Raw genomic sequence first — 18,963 nt, 5'->3', positions numbered from 1 at the left:
GGGAGGTGACCCCATTAAGGAGTCATGGGGAAGAACTCTCTAGCTACCTCGGCCAAGGCAGCCAAACCTAAAATTGCCTCCATTAAGGCTAATCCTACTAAAAGATCTCACTCCAAAATGGCCTCGCCGCAACCTTGGCCTGAATACCCAAGTCTTTCCCAAGAGACCGGCTCTCTATTAGATGATTCGTCTAACGACGGACTCTCAACGATACAGAACGAAGAACCTATAGATGTGGCGCTCCGTGACTTAGCCCTACTTGAAAAAAACTCAAACTCCTTCTTCAAAAAGGAACTGAATACAGCCATGGAACAACTTATCACCAAGATTACACATGAAATCAGAGACATAGGTTCCCGAATTGACTATCTCGAACACAAAATGGATGATGCCATTCTAGTAAATTGATAAACATGAACAAGATCTCGACACGATAAAACTAGACCTCTCCTCTGCTTTGCAAAAACTTGAAGACAGAGAACCGCAACAGGAGAGGCAATTTTCGAATCAGAGGCCTTTTGGAATCTATAGGAGGACTTAAATTCGACAGTCGCAGCGCTGCTGCAGGAACTAATCCCTGGTACCCCAATTGAACAACTAGAATTTGGCAGAATCCACAGAGCTCTGGGCCCTAAAAAAACCTGAAGGTCCTCCCCAGGATATCATCAAACCTACGGAGGCTGTTATGCAAGCAGCCTGGTCTAAGAGGGACTTGACCTTCCAATCCTACAAATACCAAATATTTTCTGACCTCTCCCCGCAAACGCTTCAGGGGCGAGAGAACTGAATACTTTTGTCCAGGTACTACAAAACCAACGCATCAAATACCGTTGGTGCTTCCCATTCGAATTAACCTTCTCCTTTCAAGTTTGCCCCCATATCTTCTCCTCGCCAGAAGAAGCTCAGGAAGTTCTCACTAGATTACAACTCATGCTTCCCTCCGCTACCGGTTCACAAGCTTTGCAGACCTCACCCCGCAAACCTCCTCACCTTACTGCTCTCTGGGAGCCACTCCCTCGCAGATGACGACCAGCACCTAGACAGTCCAAGCAGGCTCCCTGACCAGAGATCCTGGAAGAGGACTGATACCAGACAATACTCCCTTCTTGGAGAACTTCAAGTTCCAATAGTTTCACCAGACTTCGAACTAATATACACCTAACAAGGTCGCCCTCATACCCTCTCCTTGCCAGAAGAAGCTCGGGAAGTTCTTACTAGATTACAACTCATGCTTCCCTCCGCCACCAGATCACGAGTCTTGCAGACCTCACCCCATAAATCTCCTCGCCTTACTCCTCTCTGGGAGCCACTCCTCGCAGATGACGACAGGCACCTAGACAGTCAAAGCAAACTCCTCAACCAGAGATCCTGGAAGAGGACTGATACTGGTCGATACTTCCTTCTTGGAACACCCCAAGTTTGAATGGTCTCATCAGACTTAGAACCGATACACCCTTTGACGGAATGCCTCCGACTGAACCTCTGAACTCCAATGTACTAACTTTTACATTTGCCTTTCAGGTTCTTCTCTTCCTTCCCCCTTTTGGTTGAAACTGTAGGCTCACTGCCGTGGCCTGGAGCTGGGTGCAACCCATACAGCTCAAAAGCAGTGCCGTGGGCAGTGGGACCTCATCACATATCTCCTACCTCCTATCTACAACTGTCCTGGTCTACACCACCCTGGTGGTTTGTGGCTTTCCCTGGTCCGGGCCATGCGGCAGGCAACTCCCCACCTCTCTATGGTAATGGTATGTAATTATATCGCTTCCACCATCCCCTTTTTATCCCCCCCGTTTTTTTTGTCCCCTCTATTTCCTCCCTTTGCCCCTCCCCCCCTCTCTGGCACCTGAACGGTTTTATTTACTGGGTGGGGTAAAGGTTCTCTGATTATAGAATACAATGTGTGCTGGAGGGTTACCAGTGACCCCCCCAACCATGGCACCCCATGTAACTGCTGCCCTCGTTGGTTAAACAATTTTCTGTTTGGCACCCCTGTGGTCAAGCTTGCTACGTCATACTTCACTATTATTGTTTTTCTAACTCCCCCCATTTTTTTTTTATCAATTTTCAGGACACTGAGGCGCATGTACATATTACATTTGACATAAGACGGCTTATTGCTGGATCCCTCAGCTCTCTTCCTTTACACTCACCATGATGGCTACAGCTGAATTTAACAGTTTCCCACAACATACAGGGCTTTAACTCCCCCTGGAAACACTAATGAACCTTTACCTATTACGCTTCCTTTCGAGCCGACATTATAGGGCTCCAGGAAACTAGATTTTCCATATCCTCTTGCCCCAAGTACTTCCAATAAAAATTACCCCCAGGTGTACCAGGCAGCATTTAAAGGAGAAGCGGAGAAGCACCCTTGTGGCATGCCATAAAAACACCCCCTTCACATGTTCTCTCAAAATTGCGAACCCTATGGGTCAATATCTAATACTACAGGGGTAAATTTTTGACATGGAAGTGACTATAGTCAACTACTATGCCTCAAAAGCCTACCAACCTCGCTTCTTCTCTCACTTACTGAGGGTACTTTACCATCATAGAAAGGGTGCCCTAATCATAATGGGAGACAGTAACCTGGTGCTGAATAGACAGATCGCTCCTTGCCAACCAATATCTACAGGAGTCTACAAGTTATCCATTTGTTACAACAATACAAATCTCCTGGCACGATTCTGAGCCTGGACATAAACAAAGCATTTGATTCCCTTTCTCGGGAATATATGTACTATGCCTTAGAAAAATGGGGCTTCCTGCCTATTTTTAGATCCTGGGGGCAAGCCCTCTATCGTGGACCCTCTCCCACAGTTCGTTACCTCTCCAGACAATCCCCCCCCTTTCCTATCCAAAGAGGAACATGCCAGGGATGCCCTCTGTCTCCAATACTTTTTGTTTTAGCCCAGGACCCTTTGCTTTGCCTTATCAGAACCAACCCAGATGTGAAAGGAGTCACATTCGCCCATCAATCTTCTAAAGTTAGTGCATTCGCAGATGACCTAATTTTGACGCTGACCCAACCGCACACCTCCCTACTCACACTTTTTTCCATTCTAACCAAATTTTCCACCAGATTGGGTTTAATAGTAAATGAAGGTAAATTTTCAGCACTTAACGTTTCCCTCCCTGCAGCAGATGTGAACTTGCTGAAACAAAATTCAAATTTTGCCTGGCCCCTTAAACATCTGGTGTACTTGAGAATTAATCTTACAAACTTGTACCATACTCTCTACGAAGGCAATTATACCCCAAATTTCCATTCCCTAAAAACATTACTTGTCACTTGGTCACACCAACCCCTTTCGTGGATGGGTAAGATGAATGTGGTGAAAAGGAGTCCCCTCTTATGCCCTGAAATCCTTCCAAAACCACGTTGTTTTATATGGGCCAATAAAAGATCTTGGGTCACTAAAAGCACTTTGCTCGCACATCAAAAACAGGGAGGCCTGAGAGTTCCTAACTTCTCCAAGTACTACGTGGTGGCTCAAATCGCACCTTTATTCTCATTGTACGTAGCACGATTGGCCCCTCATGTATTACTGGCGGCTAAACAAACCATAGTGAAAGCATGGAATCAACAGTTTGTGTCCTATACAGAAGTTCGCCACCTTAATTTCTTCCTGATCTATGAAACACTGTTCAGCATTCTCCTAGATACCCATGAGAGATTTCTCAAAATTTGGACTTAATGGATCCAACATGCTCACCCCGAGATTTCAGCAGTGAGTTTCACTACGCTATAGCCACATTATCGCTTATAACTCAAACCCAGGCATTCCAATTGTCCACATTCTGATCTCTTATTTTTTTTTACTGTCTTCCTTTTCCTAGACGTTCTTTTTCTGGCTCTTCCACAGGAATACCATATGAACCATGAGGGGTCTTATGCACCTTCCGTTTGGATCACAAATTTGCGTATCCTTCACGATACCTCTTTATACCAAAGTTGGCTGATGAATAATGAATATTTAAATACCTTTTGTGTATCAATTAACTTACACATGCAGTATGTTTTACTTCTGATCGTATGACAAATTGTTTAGAATTTTACCCATTTCAATTTTGTTCTACTCACATACGACTGCCATTAACAGATGTTTACTTTTGCATCTTGGTTTTATGTACTAGTTTGTGGTCACGTTTGATCTTTGTATATAAAGTGGTTAAAAAAACATAATAAAAATTATTGAAAGGAAAATCCATTCATACATTATGCATGACCATTCAAAAGTACCTCTTTGTTAAACTGGGAGTGTTTGTCCATGTCTGAAGGTTGCAGCTTTTTCTCTTTTTTTGGGCTTATTGCTTTCCCTTGTGAACTGTGGGAGGAAGCTGAAATACAGAGAATAAATATGTGTAATTATGTTTCACTCATTCAGGGAAAACAATAAAAGCTAATCTCTCAACTAAGCAAAATCTTACAAAACTATAAATCAAGCACAGTTGATAACCCTGCAGAGTCTTTACTCCACTTAGGCACTGTGCTGCGGTCACACAAAGCAATACTAAAACTGTGTATCAAATAATTACTTTAGAAAAACTTTTGGGTGGAGTATTGTCATACTGGTATTACAAAGAATTCCACAGCTTGTAGATGCTCAAAATCAGTACCAACACCACGAATAACCCACCAGTTTCTAGTGAAAATACTGTTATGAGGCATCAGATATAACATGGAGTCAAACAAGTCCAAGTTCTTAAAAACCCCAACTTTTGAGAGGTGCATCTGATAGAATACACACACACACAGATGTGCAATTCATATCGCCCGACACCCCAGCACATTTAGCGCCGGGGAGGTAGTTTTTTTCCAACCTTTAGCCCTGCAGCGCTGCCACCCGATTGCGGCCACACAGCCCACAGTGCCAGCCACCATGCCCCCGCACACTATATGTCCCTGGCCTCCGCTTGCCCATCTGCGGGCCCAGGACTGGTTCAGTAATTGCTTGGGGTATGACGGGATGCGGTAAGGAGGGAGGAGAGCAGACACATCTGCTCCCCTCCCCTTCGTGTCCTGACCCGGAAGTCATGTGACATCACTTCCGGGTACCTGTTGACAGATTCACGGCCATGCGATGTGCACTGCATTACATTCAGTGGAGCACAGGGTAGACATGCAGGGACTTTCAGACCCTGGATTCCCAAAAAAGAGAACCTGTCACCAAAAATCGTCACATAGGGGACTTTATCCCCTATGTAATTAAAAAAAAAAAATTTATTTTTTAAAAAATGCAAGTTACACCCAAGCATATACCCCCCCCCCCAACATTTTTAAAGACCCCCCACCCCCACATATATAAGCACGTACAAATGTAAAAGCAAGCACTGGGGCACCTACACATGAAAACGGCGATTGCAATACACACAGAATGAGAGCAATAATTCTAGCAGCAGACCTCCTCCGTAGCACTAAACTGATGACCTATAAGGGGCTTTAAAAGCATCACCTATAGAAAATATAGGGTACTAAAATTTTGTTACCGTTTCACGAGCGCACGCAAATTTAAAGGTTTGACATGTTAGATATCTATTTACTCGACACAACCTCGTCTTATATATTTTATGAAAAAAATGGATACATTTATTGCTTTTTGTGCGCTAAAATTAACTGAAGTGTAATTTGTACTGAAATTTTGCGTTTCCTAGACCTTTGTGATATCGTGTGAGAAAAAAAGTTGGAGCTACCACTATTTTATTCTCTAGGATCTCTGATTTCAGAAAATATAGAATGTTTTGGACTTTTGTGTAATCTGTGTAACTGTGTGCAAAAAACGCAAAAAATGCTCTGGCAGCAAAAGGGATAAAGGATAAGCCCGACACTCCCCTTTCCTGACAAGCACCCAATCGGTCCTCATTACACTGCAAGGACTTTCTCCTCCCTGCTAGTTCCCGGGTGCGGTGCTGGAGACAGGCAGGGAGGGGAAGAGGAGATATACAGAACAATGTTAAAAATATTAAACATTTAAGTCACCATAAAGCCCCTTTTGTTTTTAAAATCCCCAGACATTAAAAGGAGAGTTAAATACAGTCTTGCTTAAGGCAGAGTTCCACTAAAAAAACCAAAAAAAAAAAACCATATAAATAAAAGTCAGCAGCTACAAAAAAACTGTAGCTGCTGACTTTTAACATACAGACATTTACCTGTCCCTCGGTCCAGCGAGGTCTTCACCACCGCTGGTTTCACTGGCATTCTTCTCTTCCTGGTGCCGGCATCTTCAGTGTGGGCAGCCAGCTATGACAGCTTGTGGCTTCACAGCCGGGTGCCCACTACGTATGCGAGAGAAGTGTTGCACTTTGTGAATTGGCCCCGTAGTCTTCCGGGGACCTGTCACATGTCCTAGAAGACTACGAAGGGGGGGGGGGGGGTGTTGGACAACTTCCGCTCGCCTAGGCAATCGCAGCAGAGGTGGGAACCAGTCAAGTTTGGGTACCTGCTCCCCAAAGGTGCCAATCCTTAATGGGGAGCGCGGGACAAGGACTTAAAGCGGAACTTCCCCTTTTGGGTGGAGCTGCGCTTTAAAATGTACTTATTTTTAATAAATGTGTGTGTAATAAAATTATATATAAATAACACACACACACACACACAGACTATGCAAAGACCAACAAGAAAAGATTAGGAAATAATGCCAATACATAGATAATAACTAATCTAATTCTAGGGAACTAATTGTTAATTCAGGATTTAGACAAAGGCCACCCATGATGCCAGTCAGTTATAACACACCTCGTATCTGCACACACATCCAGTTGTATCAAAAATAAAATGCAGAAACTGCTTTAAAAATACCTAAACCAGGAATTTTGCAATACTAATTTATTATGTGGATGCGAAGGATCAAAGCATTCAAGCTAAAGCTATACACAGTAAGATGATACCAATGTTCAGATTAGTTTTGCTCAAATAAGAATTTTCATTCTCACCTAGCCTCTTGCCTTGCTGAGGAACTTCAGCATCTGTTTTGCTTGATAGACTACTGTCATATATGGAGGGCCTCAGATTGGCAGAAGGAGGTGCCAGCAGGCTACAACATAGAAAGCAATAAATGTCTTGAGTGTCCAAAAGTCTTTTTTTTTTCCTTCAATAAAAGGGTTTTTTTCTTACTGTACCTGTTCACAGGTGATGAGGTAGAATCTGACCCACTTCTTGGGCGTGCGGAATGCTAAAGAAATAGAACCACCAATTACTACATTTATTCATACAGTATCATATACCAGTACTGTTAATTATTAAAAGTATATTATTAAAATACTTGTAACAAATATACAATTAGATTTGCCCTAGGAACTTTTAGCAAAGCTTGGGTACTGATGGCTTTGAAGGGCTATATCAGACAATGAATGAGAAAACAAAGTGGCAAAGACAGCCAAACATGGACACACTCAGCTCCAGGACCCAGTGGTGAGATGGTGGACGTATGACACACTGTATCAGCAGACTGACATCTGCAGGTTGGAAATTTCTACATTTTTATCCATCTCTGTAGAGAAGTGCAAATATAGATTTGATCTCCCCAATACTTCCTCAAAAGGTATCATGTTCAGGGGGTGCGGGATCGTATGACCACTATGATGCTCAATGAACAGATGTTGAGTATCTGCAACAACTCCCAACGTAAATTTGTGAAAATATGGGAGCCGTGGTTGCAATATGCCTTTCCCACGCTCCCCCCAGCTAGTCTGGGGATGTGATGGTGTTCGGTATTGGCGTTCTTGGACCCCTGCTCTTTGGTTTTGCTCTACTTTTTTTTTTTCTCTTTTTACTCCTCCTTTCTTTTATTTTTCTGTTTGTTTTTGGCGTGATAGTGGATAGCTGCTTTTAGTTTGTTACAGTCAGAGTTATATTAAATGTTCTTGTAATGTATGTGCCATTGATAGCCCCTGCGTGGGCACACCTTTTGCTCTGTTGGTGTTAGAGCACTGTTTTTTCTTTTTTCTATATTTTTTTAATTTTTTATATGTGCAATTGATAGCCCCTGCGTGGTCGTGTTTTGTTGCCTCCGTTTTATACTGTTTAAAACTAATAAAAAACATTGAAACACAAAAAGGTATCAAGTCTATAATATACAGAAAAATGGATAAACAAGCTGAAAAAACAAAAAAAAAAAAACTGATTAAAAGAGTTGAGAACCATATGTTAAAAGCAGAATTAAATCGTTCAACTGAAGGAGTCATTTAAATGTGAGGATGGGGGGCAGGGGCTTCGGGAAAAATGTGTGGTTGAGCTGCACTTTTTAGCGCTCCCCCCACCCCCATCATCACCAAGCTGCAGATGGGAGCGGGGTGCTTACATGTTGCTGTCACGATGCTTCATGCCCACAGCAAAAGCTACCCAACATGTAGTGATGTAAGTGGCAAGACCGAACACGACCCATTTGGGTGAACAGGGAAGCACCACAAACGCCCCACAACTGTCTGCAATGAACATAGTTGCAACATGTTTTTCAGCATGTGGTTAAAACAGGCAGTGAGGAGGCATTACATCGCCTCCTCACCGCCTGTCAAGCAGCTCTTCAGAAAAGCAGTAGATTCAGACACATTTCTAAACGTGCCCTTATTGTTTTTCAAAAAAGTTGTATTAAAAGCATGCCGTAAATAATAACCGTCACAGTTCTGGTGCTCTCAGATTTTTCTTGTGTATAACCACATTACGGATTAAAAAAAAAATAATAATTTTGACAAAAAATATTCATCCCACTGAATAAAAGTAGAGCCAACATAACTATCATAGGGAAACAAAAAAAATGAAGGATATCTCAGCCTTGGCTGAAATACGCAAAGAATCATAACATGCAAGGAAACAAAAAAAAAAAAAGACAAATTAACAAACCTTTAAATTTTTTGAGTCCATTTCTGAGGAACACTGTTCAAATGGAGTGAGTGTTTTTGCATATATCGTTGAGCAAGACATCTCTGGTTGGGCAGGTAGTTCAGAGGTGGTTGGAGGAAGAGAAACAAAAACGTCTGGCGTAAGAGGCTTTGACTCAGATGAAACGCCTAAGCAGGGCCAAGTATGATGTCCCTGAGAACTAAACCTACTTGGCCAATTCGGACTCACTCCTGGAAGGTTTTCAACAGAAGAGGCTTGTTCCAGATTTTGTGGAGCGCCACTATCAAATTTTATGCTTGTCAGTTTGTTCTCTGTCTGGAAACCAGGTGCACTTTGTGTTTCCAGAAGGTTTTTGTGTTTTGGTGATGATATTGGAGCACTATTTGTTTTCAATAGGTCACGGCCATTAGGTGAAGCAGGAACATGACTTGGATGTGAAGAAAATGGAGACTTGGCCATCAATGGTGATGTGTTTCTTTCATGTGTTTTGCTTGTGTTTGAAGAGACAGGAGATTTGGAGGGGGAGACTGAAACTTTCTTTAAAATAAGAGTCACACAGCTTAATTTCTCCTGGAGTTTACACACAAGATTTTTATGAGTCCATCCAACCTAGGTAAATATAAGAGTATTAAATCACAAAATCAGGTCAAAAAGATCTATTAATTTTTTTTTGTGTGTTTTCAGAGATTATAAAATACATATTGTGCATGTGTTTAAAAGATAGTTTTTTTGCACTCATTGAGTCCATTGAGGGACACGAAAAGTCTTAAACCTATGGGTTTTATTGCAGCCTACAGGCTGTAGGTCAGCCAAGGTTACATCCCCTAATACTACTACCACCATCAATAATAATAATCAACATGCCTCAGTTTTTTGCAAGGCAGAGCACAGAGAATGATCAAACTCTTTGGGTTCCAAGGAGAATGATTCTACAGTGAATGCAAAAATCCTGTTTTCTTTCTCACCCATTGAGGAACACAACAAGCTTGAACATCCAAGAACAGTCCTACTAAGGGATGGATAATACAGCAAACAATCAAAAAGGGACGGTATGTTTGAAGCTATCATCAGATAAGGCAAAAACATCCACCTTAAAGAAAATCAGAGAACATGTGAACAGAAGACTAGATGGCAGCCTTGCAAATCTGGGAAACAGTTTCTGAATGTCAAAAAAATCCAGTAGGAGCTCACAGGCCTTGTGTAGCAAGTTGTAACAGAAAAGGGGGGAATCTGATCCTTGAGACCATTTTTCTGAACTAAGCCATGGCTGAGAAACTTGCAAACCCTGAACCATACTCAGATCCCTGGCAACAGGGCCAACAGTCTCCCCTAAACAGAATGGAAAGAGTAGATAATTTATTTTTAAGTGCTAAAAGCCAAACACTGATCCAGACCTGCAGGAAGGAGAGAATGTGTTTCATGGAGAAACTCCTGGGGAGAAAGCTTCTAGATTCCCAACACATGAAGTAAGCCTGCCACATCCAATGATAGATTTGCAGGAAGTAGACATCCTAGTTTTGAGCATCATAAAAATCACAGACTCAAAAATCCCTCTGTCCCCTCAGTCATGCCATTAAAGCCTGACACAGAGAAGAAATATGGCAAATCGGCCCTTGGGACCAGAGTTCAATAGCAATCCAGGAGGTGTGCACAAGAACCTCAGCTCTCCGGAGACTCTCCCTCCTCATTCGCTTCCACTGCTGTCAAATCACAGCCAGTGAGTCAATGAGGAGAGAGAGGGTGGGGCCAAACCGTGGCTGTGCGTGTGAATGGATACACAGAGCAGTGGCTCAGGAGCAAGCCTGCTTGGGTGCCCCAAAAAAGAGGATTGCTCTGGAGGCACTTGGCAGAAGGGAGGTGACAGAAGCTCCAGCGGGGGACCTGAGAAGAGGGAGGATCAGGGCTGCTCTGTGCAAAACCACTGCAAAGAGCAGGTAAGCATAACATGTTTGTCACTTTAATGAGAACATCTGGGGCTGGTCCAAAATGGCTTTGTCCCTCAAAAGGGCATGCATATGAAGTGCTTCTTACAAGGCAGCTCAGAATTAGACAGTCTTTGCAGGAAATGGCTCAAAAGCCACAAATCCATTCAAAAAAATGAGGGCTGGAATGTGTTTTCTGAATTGCCTCCTAAGAGTGGGGCCGAGACACGACCTGCAGTACATACATCCAAGCTGCCTGAAGTACAGTGGGATATATACCAGCCCTGACATGTAAACAAGCAGATATGCCAGATATACAGTAGAAGAAAGCCAGCATGATAGGAGATTGTTTTTGAGTCAACAGAATGTGTAGCTGCTGTAACCCTGGTAAAGCAACTGTGTCAGAAGCTGGGCTTTAAGCTTCATGTGTCAATTAATATACAGTACACGTGTCACAGCTGTCATCATATGGTGACCATCACCACCCAAATTAAATTTAAAAACAAAAAAAAAAAAAAAAAAAAACACACTACTTATACAACGACTAGAAAACTCTATCTATCCCTTCCCCTTGCTGTCCCGCTGTACACACACCAATTATGAAAAGGGCTCTTGGAAGATGCGACTTTAGAGGCATGCCTACCTACGTCGATAGGAACTGAGCTACAAGCAGTTTCTCATACATGTATTTTAGAATCCTGGTGATATCCCTTGGAGTAATAAAGGCTGTTTTTCAAATTAATGCTGAGACATGTTCTAGACTAAAGGGTGAAAGGAAGAATTTTGGTAAAATGTGGGCAATGCCAGGACATATACTAATAAAGAAATCCACAACCTAATAGACCGAATGCATGGCTAGGTTCATTCAATGTAGTTGGCTATGAACAGTAAGACTGTGTTTGACCTGTTCCGCATAACCAACACATATGTAAAGAGTAGGTTAATCATTAATCATAAGCAATCTCTTTTTGTCTCAGGCTACAACACTTCCTTAATCACTGACCAGGAACAAACATGCAGTAGGTGATAAAAACTCCTGATACACATAGATATGTAGCACTACTCCCTTAAGGATTGCTGATGAAGTTGGGTCCCCCTATAGTCCTGCACAGCCAGACATTTAGCATTTTCCACCCAAGCTTTCATCCATAGACAGAAATCAGTCCTTGAATGTTTGTTTTGTTATTTTATTGAGGGGATTAGAACTTGGACAGAGTAAGGGGTGTATAGGATGCCCAAGGGAACCAAAATCTGAGGACAACTTCCTGAACTATTCACAGCATCTTTTCTCTGACAGTCTCTGTTGGAGTGCTAGCCAGCAGCTCCAGTTGTACTACCCCAGAACTGCTCTTCACCCAGCATCTGGAGTCTTTCTTCCTTAGCAGGGGATGTTGCTCTGGGTAACAGTCACTAGCAGAGGGCTAATTTCGTTTCCCACCAGAGTGTTCCTTCCCCTACCCCCCCAGGGGTGCAGGTATACTCACTCTGATACTCTCCTGTACTGCTTGTGGAATGGCTGCTGCTACCAGGCCTATCAACTGGGCTATTCCTTCCCTGCCATACAGGTGGTCCTTTCTCTGGGGGCCAGTGAGTCCTGAGTTTTCCTCCTTTCCTGCCTTAGGCCCCATCCCACTAGGCCTCCTGGCAACCTTCTTCCTCCAGCCTCACATTTTTCTGCTTCTCACTCCTCTTCCTCTACCACTCTCCTTCTGCTGAGCAAGCTTTTCCACTTTTTAAAAAGGTAGTCCAGTCCCTTGCCAAGCCTTCTGTTGGGGATTGGCTGAAGTCCCTTAAGAGTGTAGCCAGCCACTCCTCAGATCCACTCACTGCCTCCAAAGCCCCCCTTTGAAAGCCACAGAACAAAGGAAAATTCCAGAGGAGCTGGCCTGCAGAGTTTCACAGCCTTGACCAGAATCTGACCCCTCTGGCTACCTCACCTGAGCTGCTAATCAGCTCCTAACTAACCATTACTGTCTAGCTCCCCCTAGCTAAACTAGGACGGTGCTAAAGAAATATAGCATTTTCAAAGGAAGATTGGCAAAGACATCCCACATATGTCCCAAGATAGGTTTCCTTTATGGAAGGGCAAAGAATAAAAAAGTGGTAGTAGTATTTAGTATTCCTTTTCCTATTTCAAAGTAAAACAAATATAGTAACTTAAAGAGTATTCATGTCCAATCACTAAATCTCATATCTTTACCATGTTAAGGTAATGACATTTTGTCACTTTTGGTCCTTTGAAAAAGGGGGGTGGCTAATCTTAAGAGCTACATTTCCTAAATCCTTCCTCCAATTTGGATGTACATACCCTCAAATTAAGCCTGAGAGTGTGCACTTTCAGCCCATGTCCATTATAGAACTATAGCTTGAAAAGGAAGAGCCACACCACGCCGTGACGTCAAGCCGCCGGAGCAACGTGGAGCTCCAGTGGCCATCTTATTATATCAGATGGTTAGTCCTAATCGATCTCTGTCTCCTGTTTTTTACTATTTACCCTTTGATGCATCACAATAAAGTTATCTTAATACCTACTACACTATAGGAGTATCCTTGTTCCTACCCCCTGGGGGAGTTCTTTAACCTACAGACCCACCACCCCAGGACGGATCATTACTTTCTAGTGGATGCCTGCATACCCAGAGAGTAACAACAGGTCTTGAAAAGGGGGACCCCTAGAGGATGAGGATCACCTGCACGAGCCTCATAACATCCAGTTTGATGACCCACCATCCCTTAGAGCAGTGGTTCTCAACCTTTCTAATGTCGCGACCCCTTAATACAGTTCCTCATGTTGTGGTGACCCCCAACCATAAAATTATTTTCGTTGCTACTTCATAACTGTAATTTTGCAGTGGGAGGACTAGCGCCCCATCGTGGGTGCCAGCGAGGGGAGGACTAGCGCCCCATCGTGGGTGCCAGCGAGGGGAGGAATAGCGCCCCATCGTGGGTGCCAGCGAGGGGAGGAATAGCGCCCCATCGTGGGTGCCAGCGAGGGGAGGAATAGCGCCCCATCGTGGGTGCCAGCGAGGGGAGGAATAGCGCCCCATCGTGGGTGCCAGCGAGGGGAGGAATAGCGCCCCATCGTGGGTGCCAGCGAGGGGAGGAATAGCGCCCCATCGTGGGTGCCAGCGAGGGGAGGAATAGCGCCCCATCGTGGGTGCCAGCGAGGGGAGGAATAGCGCCCCATCGTGGGTGCCAGCGAGGGGAGGAATAGCGCCCCATCGTGGGTGCCAGCGAGGGGAGGAATAGCGCCCCATCGTGGGTGCCAGCGAGGGGAGGAATAGCGCCCCATCGTGGGTGCCAGCGAGGGGAGGAATAGCGCCCCATCGTGGGTGCCAGCGAGGGGAGGAATAGCGCCCCATCGTGGGTGCCAGCGAGGGGAGGAATAGCGCCCCATCGTGGGTGCCAGCAAGGGGAGGAATAGCGCCCCATCGTGGGTGCCAGCGAGGGGAGGAATAGCGCCCCATCGTGGGTGCCAGCGAGGGGAGGAATAGCGCCCCATCGTGGGTGCCAGCGAGGGGAGGAATAGCGCCCCATCGTGGGTGCCAGCGAGGGGAGGAATAGCGCCCCATCGTGGGTGCCAGCGAGGGGAGGAATAGCGCCCCATCGTGGGTGCCAGCGAGGGGAGGAATAGCGCCCCATCGTGGGTGCCAGCGAGGGGAGGAATAGCGCCCCATCGTGGGTGCCAGCGAGGGGAGGAATAGCGCCCCATCGTGGGTGCCAGCGAGGGGAGGAATAGCGCCCCATCGTTGGTGCCAGCGAGGGGAGGAATAGCGCCCCATCGTTGGTGCCAGCGAGGGGAGGAATAGCGCCCCATCGTTGGTGCCAGCGAGGGGAGGAATAGCGCCCCATCGTTGGTGCCAGCGAGGGGAGGAATAGCGCCCCATCGTTGGTGCCAGCGAGGGGAGGAATAGTGCCCCATCGTTGGTGTCAGTGGGGGGAGGAATAGTGCCCCATCGTTGGTATTAGTGACACAAATGATGGGGCACTATCCCTCCCACTGACACCAATGATACTTACCTTGCTGACTCCTGCTCCAGCCTGGGCTCGCTCTCTCCCTCTCCCTTCTACAGCCAGCATACCTGGCTGCAGCAGCAAAATTTGCACTTACCTGTCAGCTGTCTTCCTTCTCTGGCCTCTCTCTTCACTCGCTCCTGCAGCTCCCTCGATCTTCTTTGATCTCCGCGCGCTGCCGCTCGGCTCCTCCTCTCCAAGCTCCACCTCCTCGCCGGTGATTGGCCGCCTGTGTGCCTCTCCTGAGCTACAGTTCCGGTGGCCAATCAGCGGCGAGGAGGCGGTGACAGGGGCAGCATATCCCGCCCACACATCGCCGGAGACAGGAGCGGTGTCTCGGTTCCTAAGACCATCGGAAATATGTGTTTTCCGATGGTCTTAGGCGACCCCTGGGAAATGATCGTTCGACCCCCAAAGGGGTCGCGACCCCCAGGTTGAGAACCGCTGCCTTAGAGGGAAGACAACCCATCTCCTGACCCTCTTCCTATCTGATGACATCTGGATTATTTACATAAGGCACAAATAACATGTGTGTCCGGTGAGTGCGCATTACCTTTATCAATATTGCACTGATACCGAGTCCAGAGTCACCAAAGCACAAGAGTCACTTTACCCTACACATTGTTTACATATCGCAACTTTATCTAATTCCTTATTGTTGGATCAGAGAAGGGATATTTATATACATAATCTTATCCGTATTTGCTTGGGCTTTATATACTTTTTAGCGCTGCACTTTCTTGTTTATTATTGATGTTCCAGGGTGATATTGGTTACCTTTTTTTGTGCACAGCAGTTCTTTTTGATCTGTATTTAGGCGCTCGCACTTCTGTTTACATATAGCTTGAATACGTTTTGGTAAAATACCCCATTTCCCCTAAAACAAGACCTACCCAGAAAATAAGACCTAATGCTATTTTTGGGAATTGCAAAAGTATAAAACCTACCTCAAAAATAACACCTAGTTGTGATCAGGGCTTTTTTTCAGCTGGAACATGGCGGAACACCATTCTGCCACCTCCGGCACTGGCCCTGCACAGACTCATATCTACTGTCTCTTATAAACACAGAAGCGCGGCTGAAGTGACAGCACCATCCACTCTCACAGAACCTCCCTACCTCTGTACTCACTGTGGGACAGGGAAGGAACAGATATCTGCGGGTGCACTATGCAGTGTGTTTAGGGGTGGGGCATCTCCTCCTGCAGCCTAATGCATGGAAGCCGATGCCCCAAGAGTGATCACCAGCCAGTGGGGAAGAGGCAGAGCGGTAAGCGTGCTTGGTGCACTGTGTGGGAAGATAGGACCCGAAACGGGAGTTACTGTAGAGGGGCCAGCTGCTGACAGCTGTGTTTTGCAAAGCTAGTTAACCATATGAGGGCAGTGGAGGGGGAGGGGGGGGGAATGTGCAAAGGTGAGCTGCAGTCAGGTGTTGCAGAGGTAAATTGAGTCAGGTGAGTTGCAGACAGGGTGCATAGGTGAGCTGCGGCTGGGGGGGTGCAGAGGTGAGCTGAGTTGAAAACCCACCTTTGCACCCCCCAGCCTCAGCTCTGCACCCCTCTTCACCCAGTCTGTGGCTCATATCTGCACCCTGTCTGAAACTCACCTGTCAAGTCACCCCTGCAACACCTGACTGCAGCTCACAACTGTCATCAACCAGCCCTCTCCATAGTAACCCTCATCCACAACTGCCTGCAGCTCATCTCTGCACCTCCTGTACACAGCTGGACATTTAAAATATAAGACCTACCCCGAAAATAAGACCTAGTGTGTTTTTTTTGAGCCAAAAAAAAAAAATATAAGAGTTACTTATTTTCGGGGAAACACGGTACCTGAAAAAAACTAAAATTGTGCCTGTGTCCAAATATATATGGACCTAACTGCATATGCAAACACTTACCTTGTAAAACAACCCATTCAGTTTTAAATATAAAATTAAAGGCAAAACATTGTGTATACATTTAAAAAAAAAAACAAATCTTTTTTTCCCTGTTTTATAAGTGATCACATACCCATAAGCTTCTTTTGTAGCTGAAACAGAGAGCTAGGGTAGGGGAAACAGCAGTACACTGAACTTCACAGTGAAGAGGAGGAGGAGGAAGAGGGTATCAGGACAAGCCTGATCATTGGAGGAGAGCAGGCTGAGTTCCCAGCACAGCTTAAGAACTGACCACGCTTTGCGCTCATTCCTAGTGTGGTCAACATTTAATAGGAAAGCAGAGGGACTGGCAGAAACACCAGGGATTTCACACAAAAGAAGCAATACAAAGGAAACAGGATACCTTTTCATACAAGCACATGGTACAGCAGGCACCTATCAATAATATGAAATGCTGGGCCTACATACTCTTTTGGCATGATATGAGGGTCCTGAATTTATAAATAGTGAAATGATTGTTGGAGTACCCCACTTCAAATCTGTTTTTTGGACATTTCATGAAACTGTTCCATTCCACCAGTTCTGGTCATCAATGGATTTTTAAGATGCTCTTAACTTACCACAACCTGATCATTCACTTTAATTATCTCATCTCCTGGAAGGATTTGTTCACACTCTCTGGCTGCAGACTAAACAAAAGAAGGAAAGTGACAAGTTACACCTGAAAATACAGGTTTGACAACACGAATGGACAAAAGAGAAAAAAGCCATACAACACCACACCAAAAAGTGCAATCCACATGAAAACAAGCCATACAAGAAAAAAAAAGTATAATTATTCTAAAAGAAGTATCTAGATTTTAAATACAATTAATTTAAAATAGAACTTCACCCAAAAGGGGAAGTTCCACTTTACAGTGATATGAAACGTTATTTTTTTTTTTTTGTAAAACAAACATGTTATACTTACCTGCTCTGTGTAGTGGTTTTGCACAGAGCAGCACCAATCCTCCTCTTCTCGGGTCCCCTGCAGGCTCTCCTGGCTCAGACTTTCTGTCAGGTGCCCTCATAGCAAGCAGCTTGCTATGGGGTCACCTGCTGCTCTGTGAGTCCATTCACACACGGAGCCGTGGTTTGGCCCTGCCCCTCTCTCATTGGCTGACTGGCTGTGATTGACAGGAGCTGGAGTCAATGGCTCCTGCCTGCTGTCTCAGCTAGCTAATGAGGAGGCAGAGACCTGGGAGAGCCAAAGCTGTTGTGCACATTGCTGGGTCTTGATGGGGCTCAGGTAAGAACTGAGGGGGCTGGGGGCACTGCTGCACACAGAAGGTTTTTTACCTTCATGCATAGAATGCATGAAGGTAAGAAAACTGAGTCTTTACAATCTATACCAGCTCCCACTTCTGCTCAGATCACCTAGGTGATCTGAGCAGACATTTAGCTCCCACTCTTTACCCGCAGCTTTTGGACATGTGTATGTGTTGCTCACGCAAGATCAGTAGGAAGCCGGATGTAAAGCCACAAGATGTCACAGTCGGCTTCCCACAATAAAGACGCTGGCATCAGGAACCCAGAGACTAATACGGAACAAGTCCAGATGAGGATGGCGCTGGATGCCTGTACAGTTGTCATTTTATTGGAAGTCAGCAGCTGCAAATCCTGGATTCGCAGCTGCTGCCTTTAAATTTTTTTTTCGTAGCATGAAGAACCTCTTTAACTGCCTCTCATCCGCCATATAAGGTAATGATGGGTGCAAGGCGGTTCTCTCATTCTGGAAGGACGTCATATGACATCCTCCCACTCTAACAGCACATGCGCGGCTCCGGGGGCACGCAACGCGGTGATCGGTGGTGCGCTGTGTCAACGAAAAAAAGCCAAAAATGTCGGCTCGGTCATGTGATCAGCTGTGTCCAATCACAGCTGATTGCATATAAATAGGGAAATGCCGGTTATCGGCATTTCTCTCCTGACGAGCTGTCACGCTGACAGCTCGTGAGGAGTAAAGAGCCGGTAATCGGCATCCCTCAGGAGGGGACATGTACACTGATGATCAGTGTAGCCCAGCAGTGCCACCTGTCAGTGCTCAATGCCACCTGCCAGTGCCCATCTGAGCTGCCTTTCAGTGCCACCTATCAGTGCTGCCAGTCAGTGCCACCTATCAGTGCTGCCAGTCAGTGCCACCTATCAGTGCTGCCAGTCAGTGCCACCTATCAGTGCCGCCAGTCAGTGCCGCCATTCAGTGCCCATCAGTGATGCCTGTCAATGCCCATCAGTGCCACCTACCAGTGCAGCCTATCAGTGCCCATC

General features: G+C 45.5%; 1 protein-coding gene across 2 annotated transcripts in view; it reads right to left on the bottom strand.

Annotated features, from left to right (window-relative positions):
• Positions 1-18,963, bottom strand: part of CNKSR1 (connector enhancer of kinase suppressor of Ras 1) — a 73,679-nt gene that overhangs the window by 23,545 nt on the left and 31,171 nt on the right. Inside the window, exons 8-12 of one of the 2 annotated variants that reach the window (XM_089663087.1) lie at positions 17,277-17,345; positions 8,843-9,451; positions 7,123-7,175; positions 6,937-7,037; positions 4,247-4,344 (exon numbers count right to left, since the gene is read on the bottom strand). In XM_089663087.1, coding sequence (XP_089519213.1) covers positions 4,247-4,344; positions 6,937-7,037; positions 7,123-7,175; positions 8,843-9,451; positions 17,277-17,345 — 930 coding nt within the window. The remainder of the gene's footprint in view (positions 1-4,246; positions 4,345-6,936; positions 7,038-7,122; positions 7,176-8,842; positions 9,452-17,276; positions 17,346-18,963) is intronic. The other variant, XM_089663088.1, reaches the window with a different exon arrangement.

Source organism: Staurois parvus, unplaced genomic scaffold (genome assembly GCF_062004578.1).
Source record: "Staurois parvus isolate SC_StPar_1 unplaced genomic scaffold, SC_StPar_1.0 ptg001622l, whole genome shotgun sequence".
In the NCBI taxonomy this organism is placed as follows: Eukaryota; Metazoa; Chordata; class Amphibia; order Anura; family Ranidae; genus Staurois; species Staurois parvus.
Note: the sequence above shows the minus strand (reverse complement) of the source record. Positions and strands in the feature narration are given on the sequence as shown.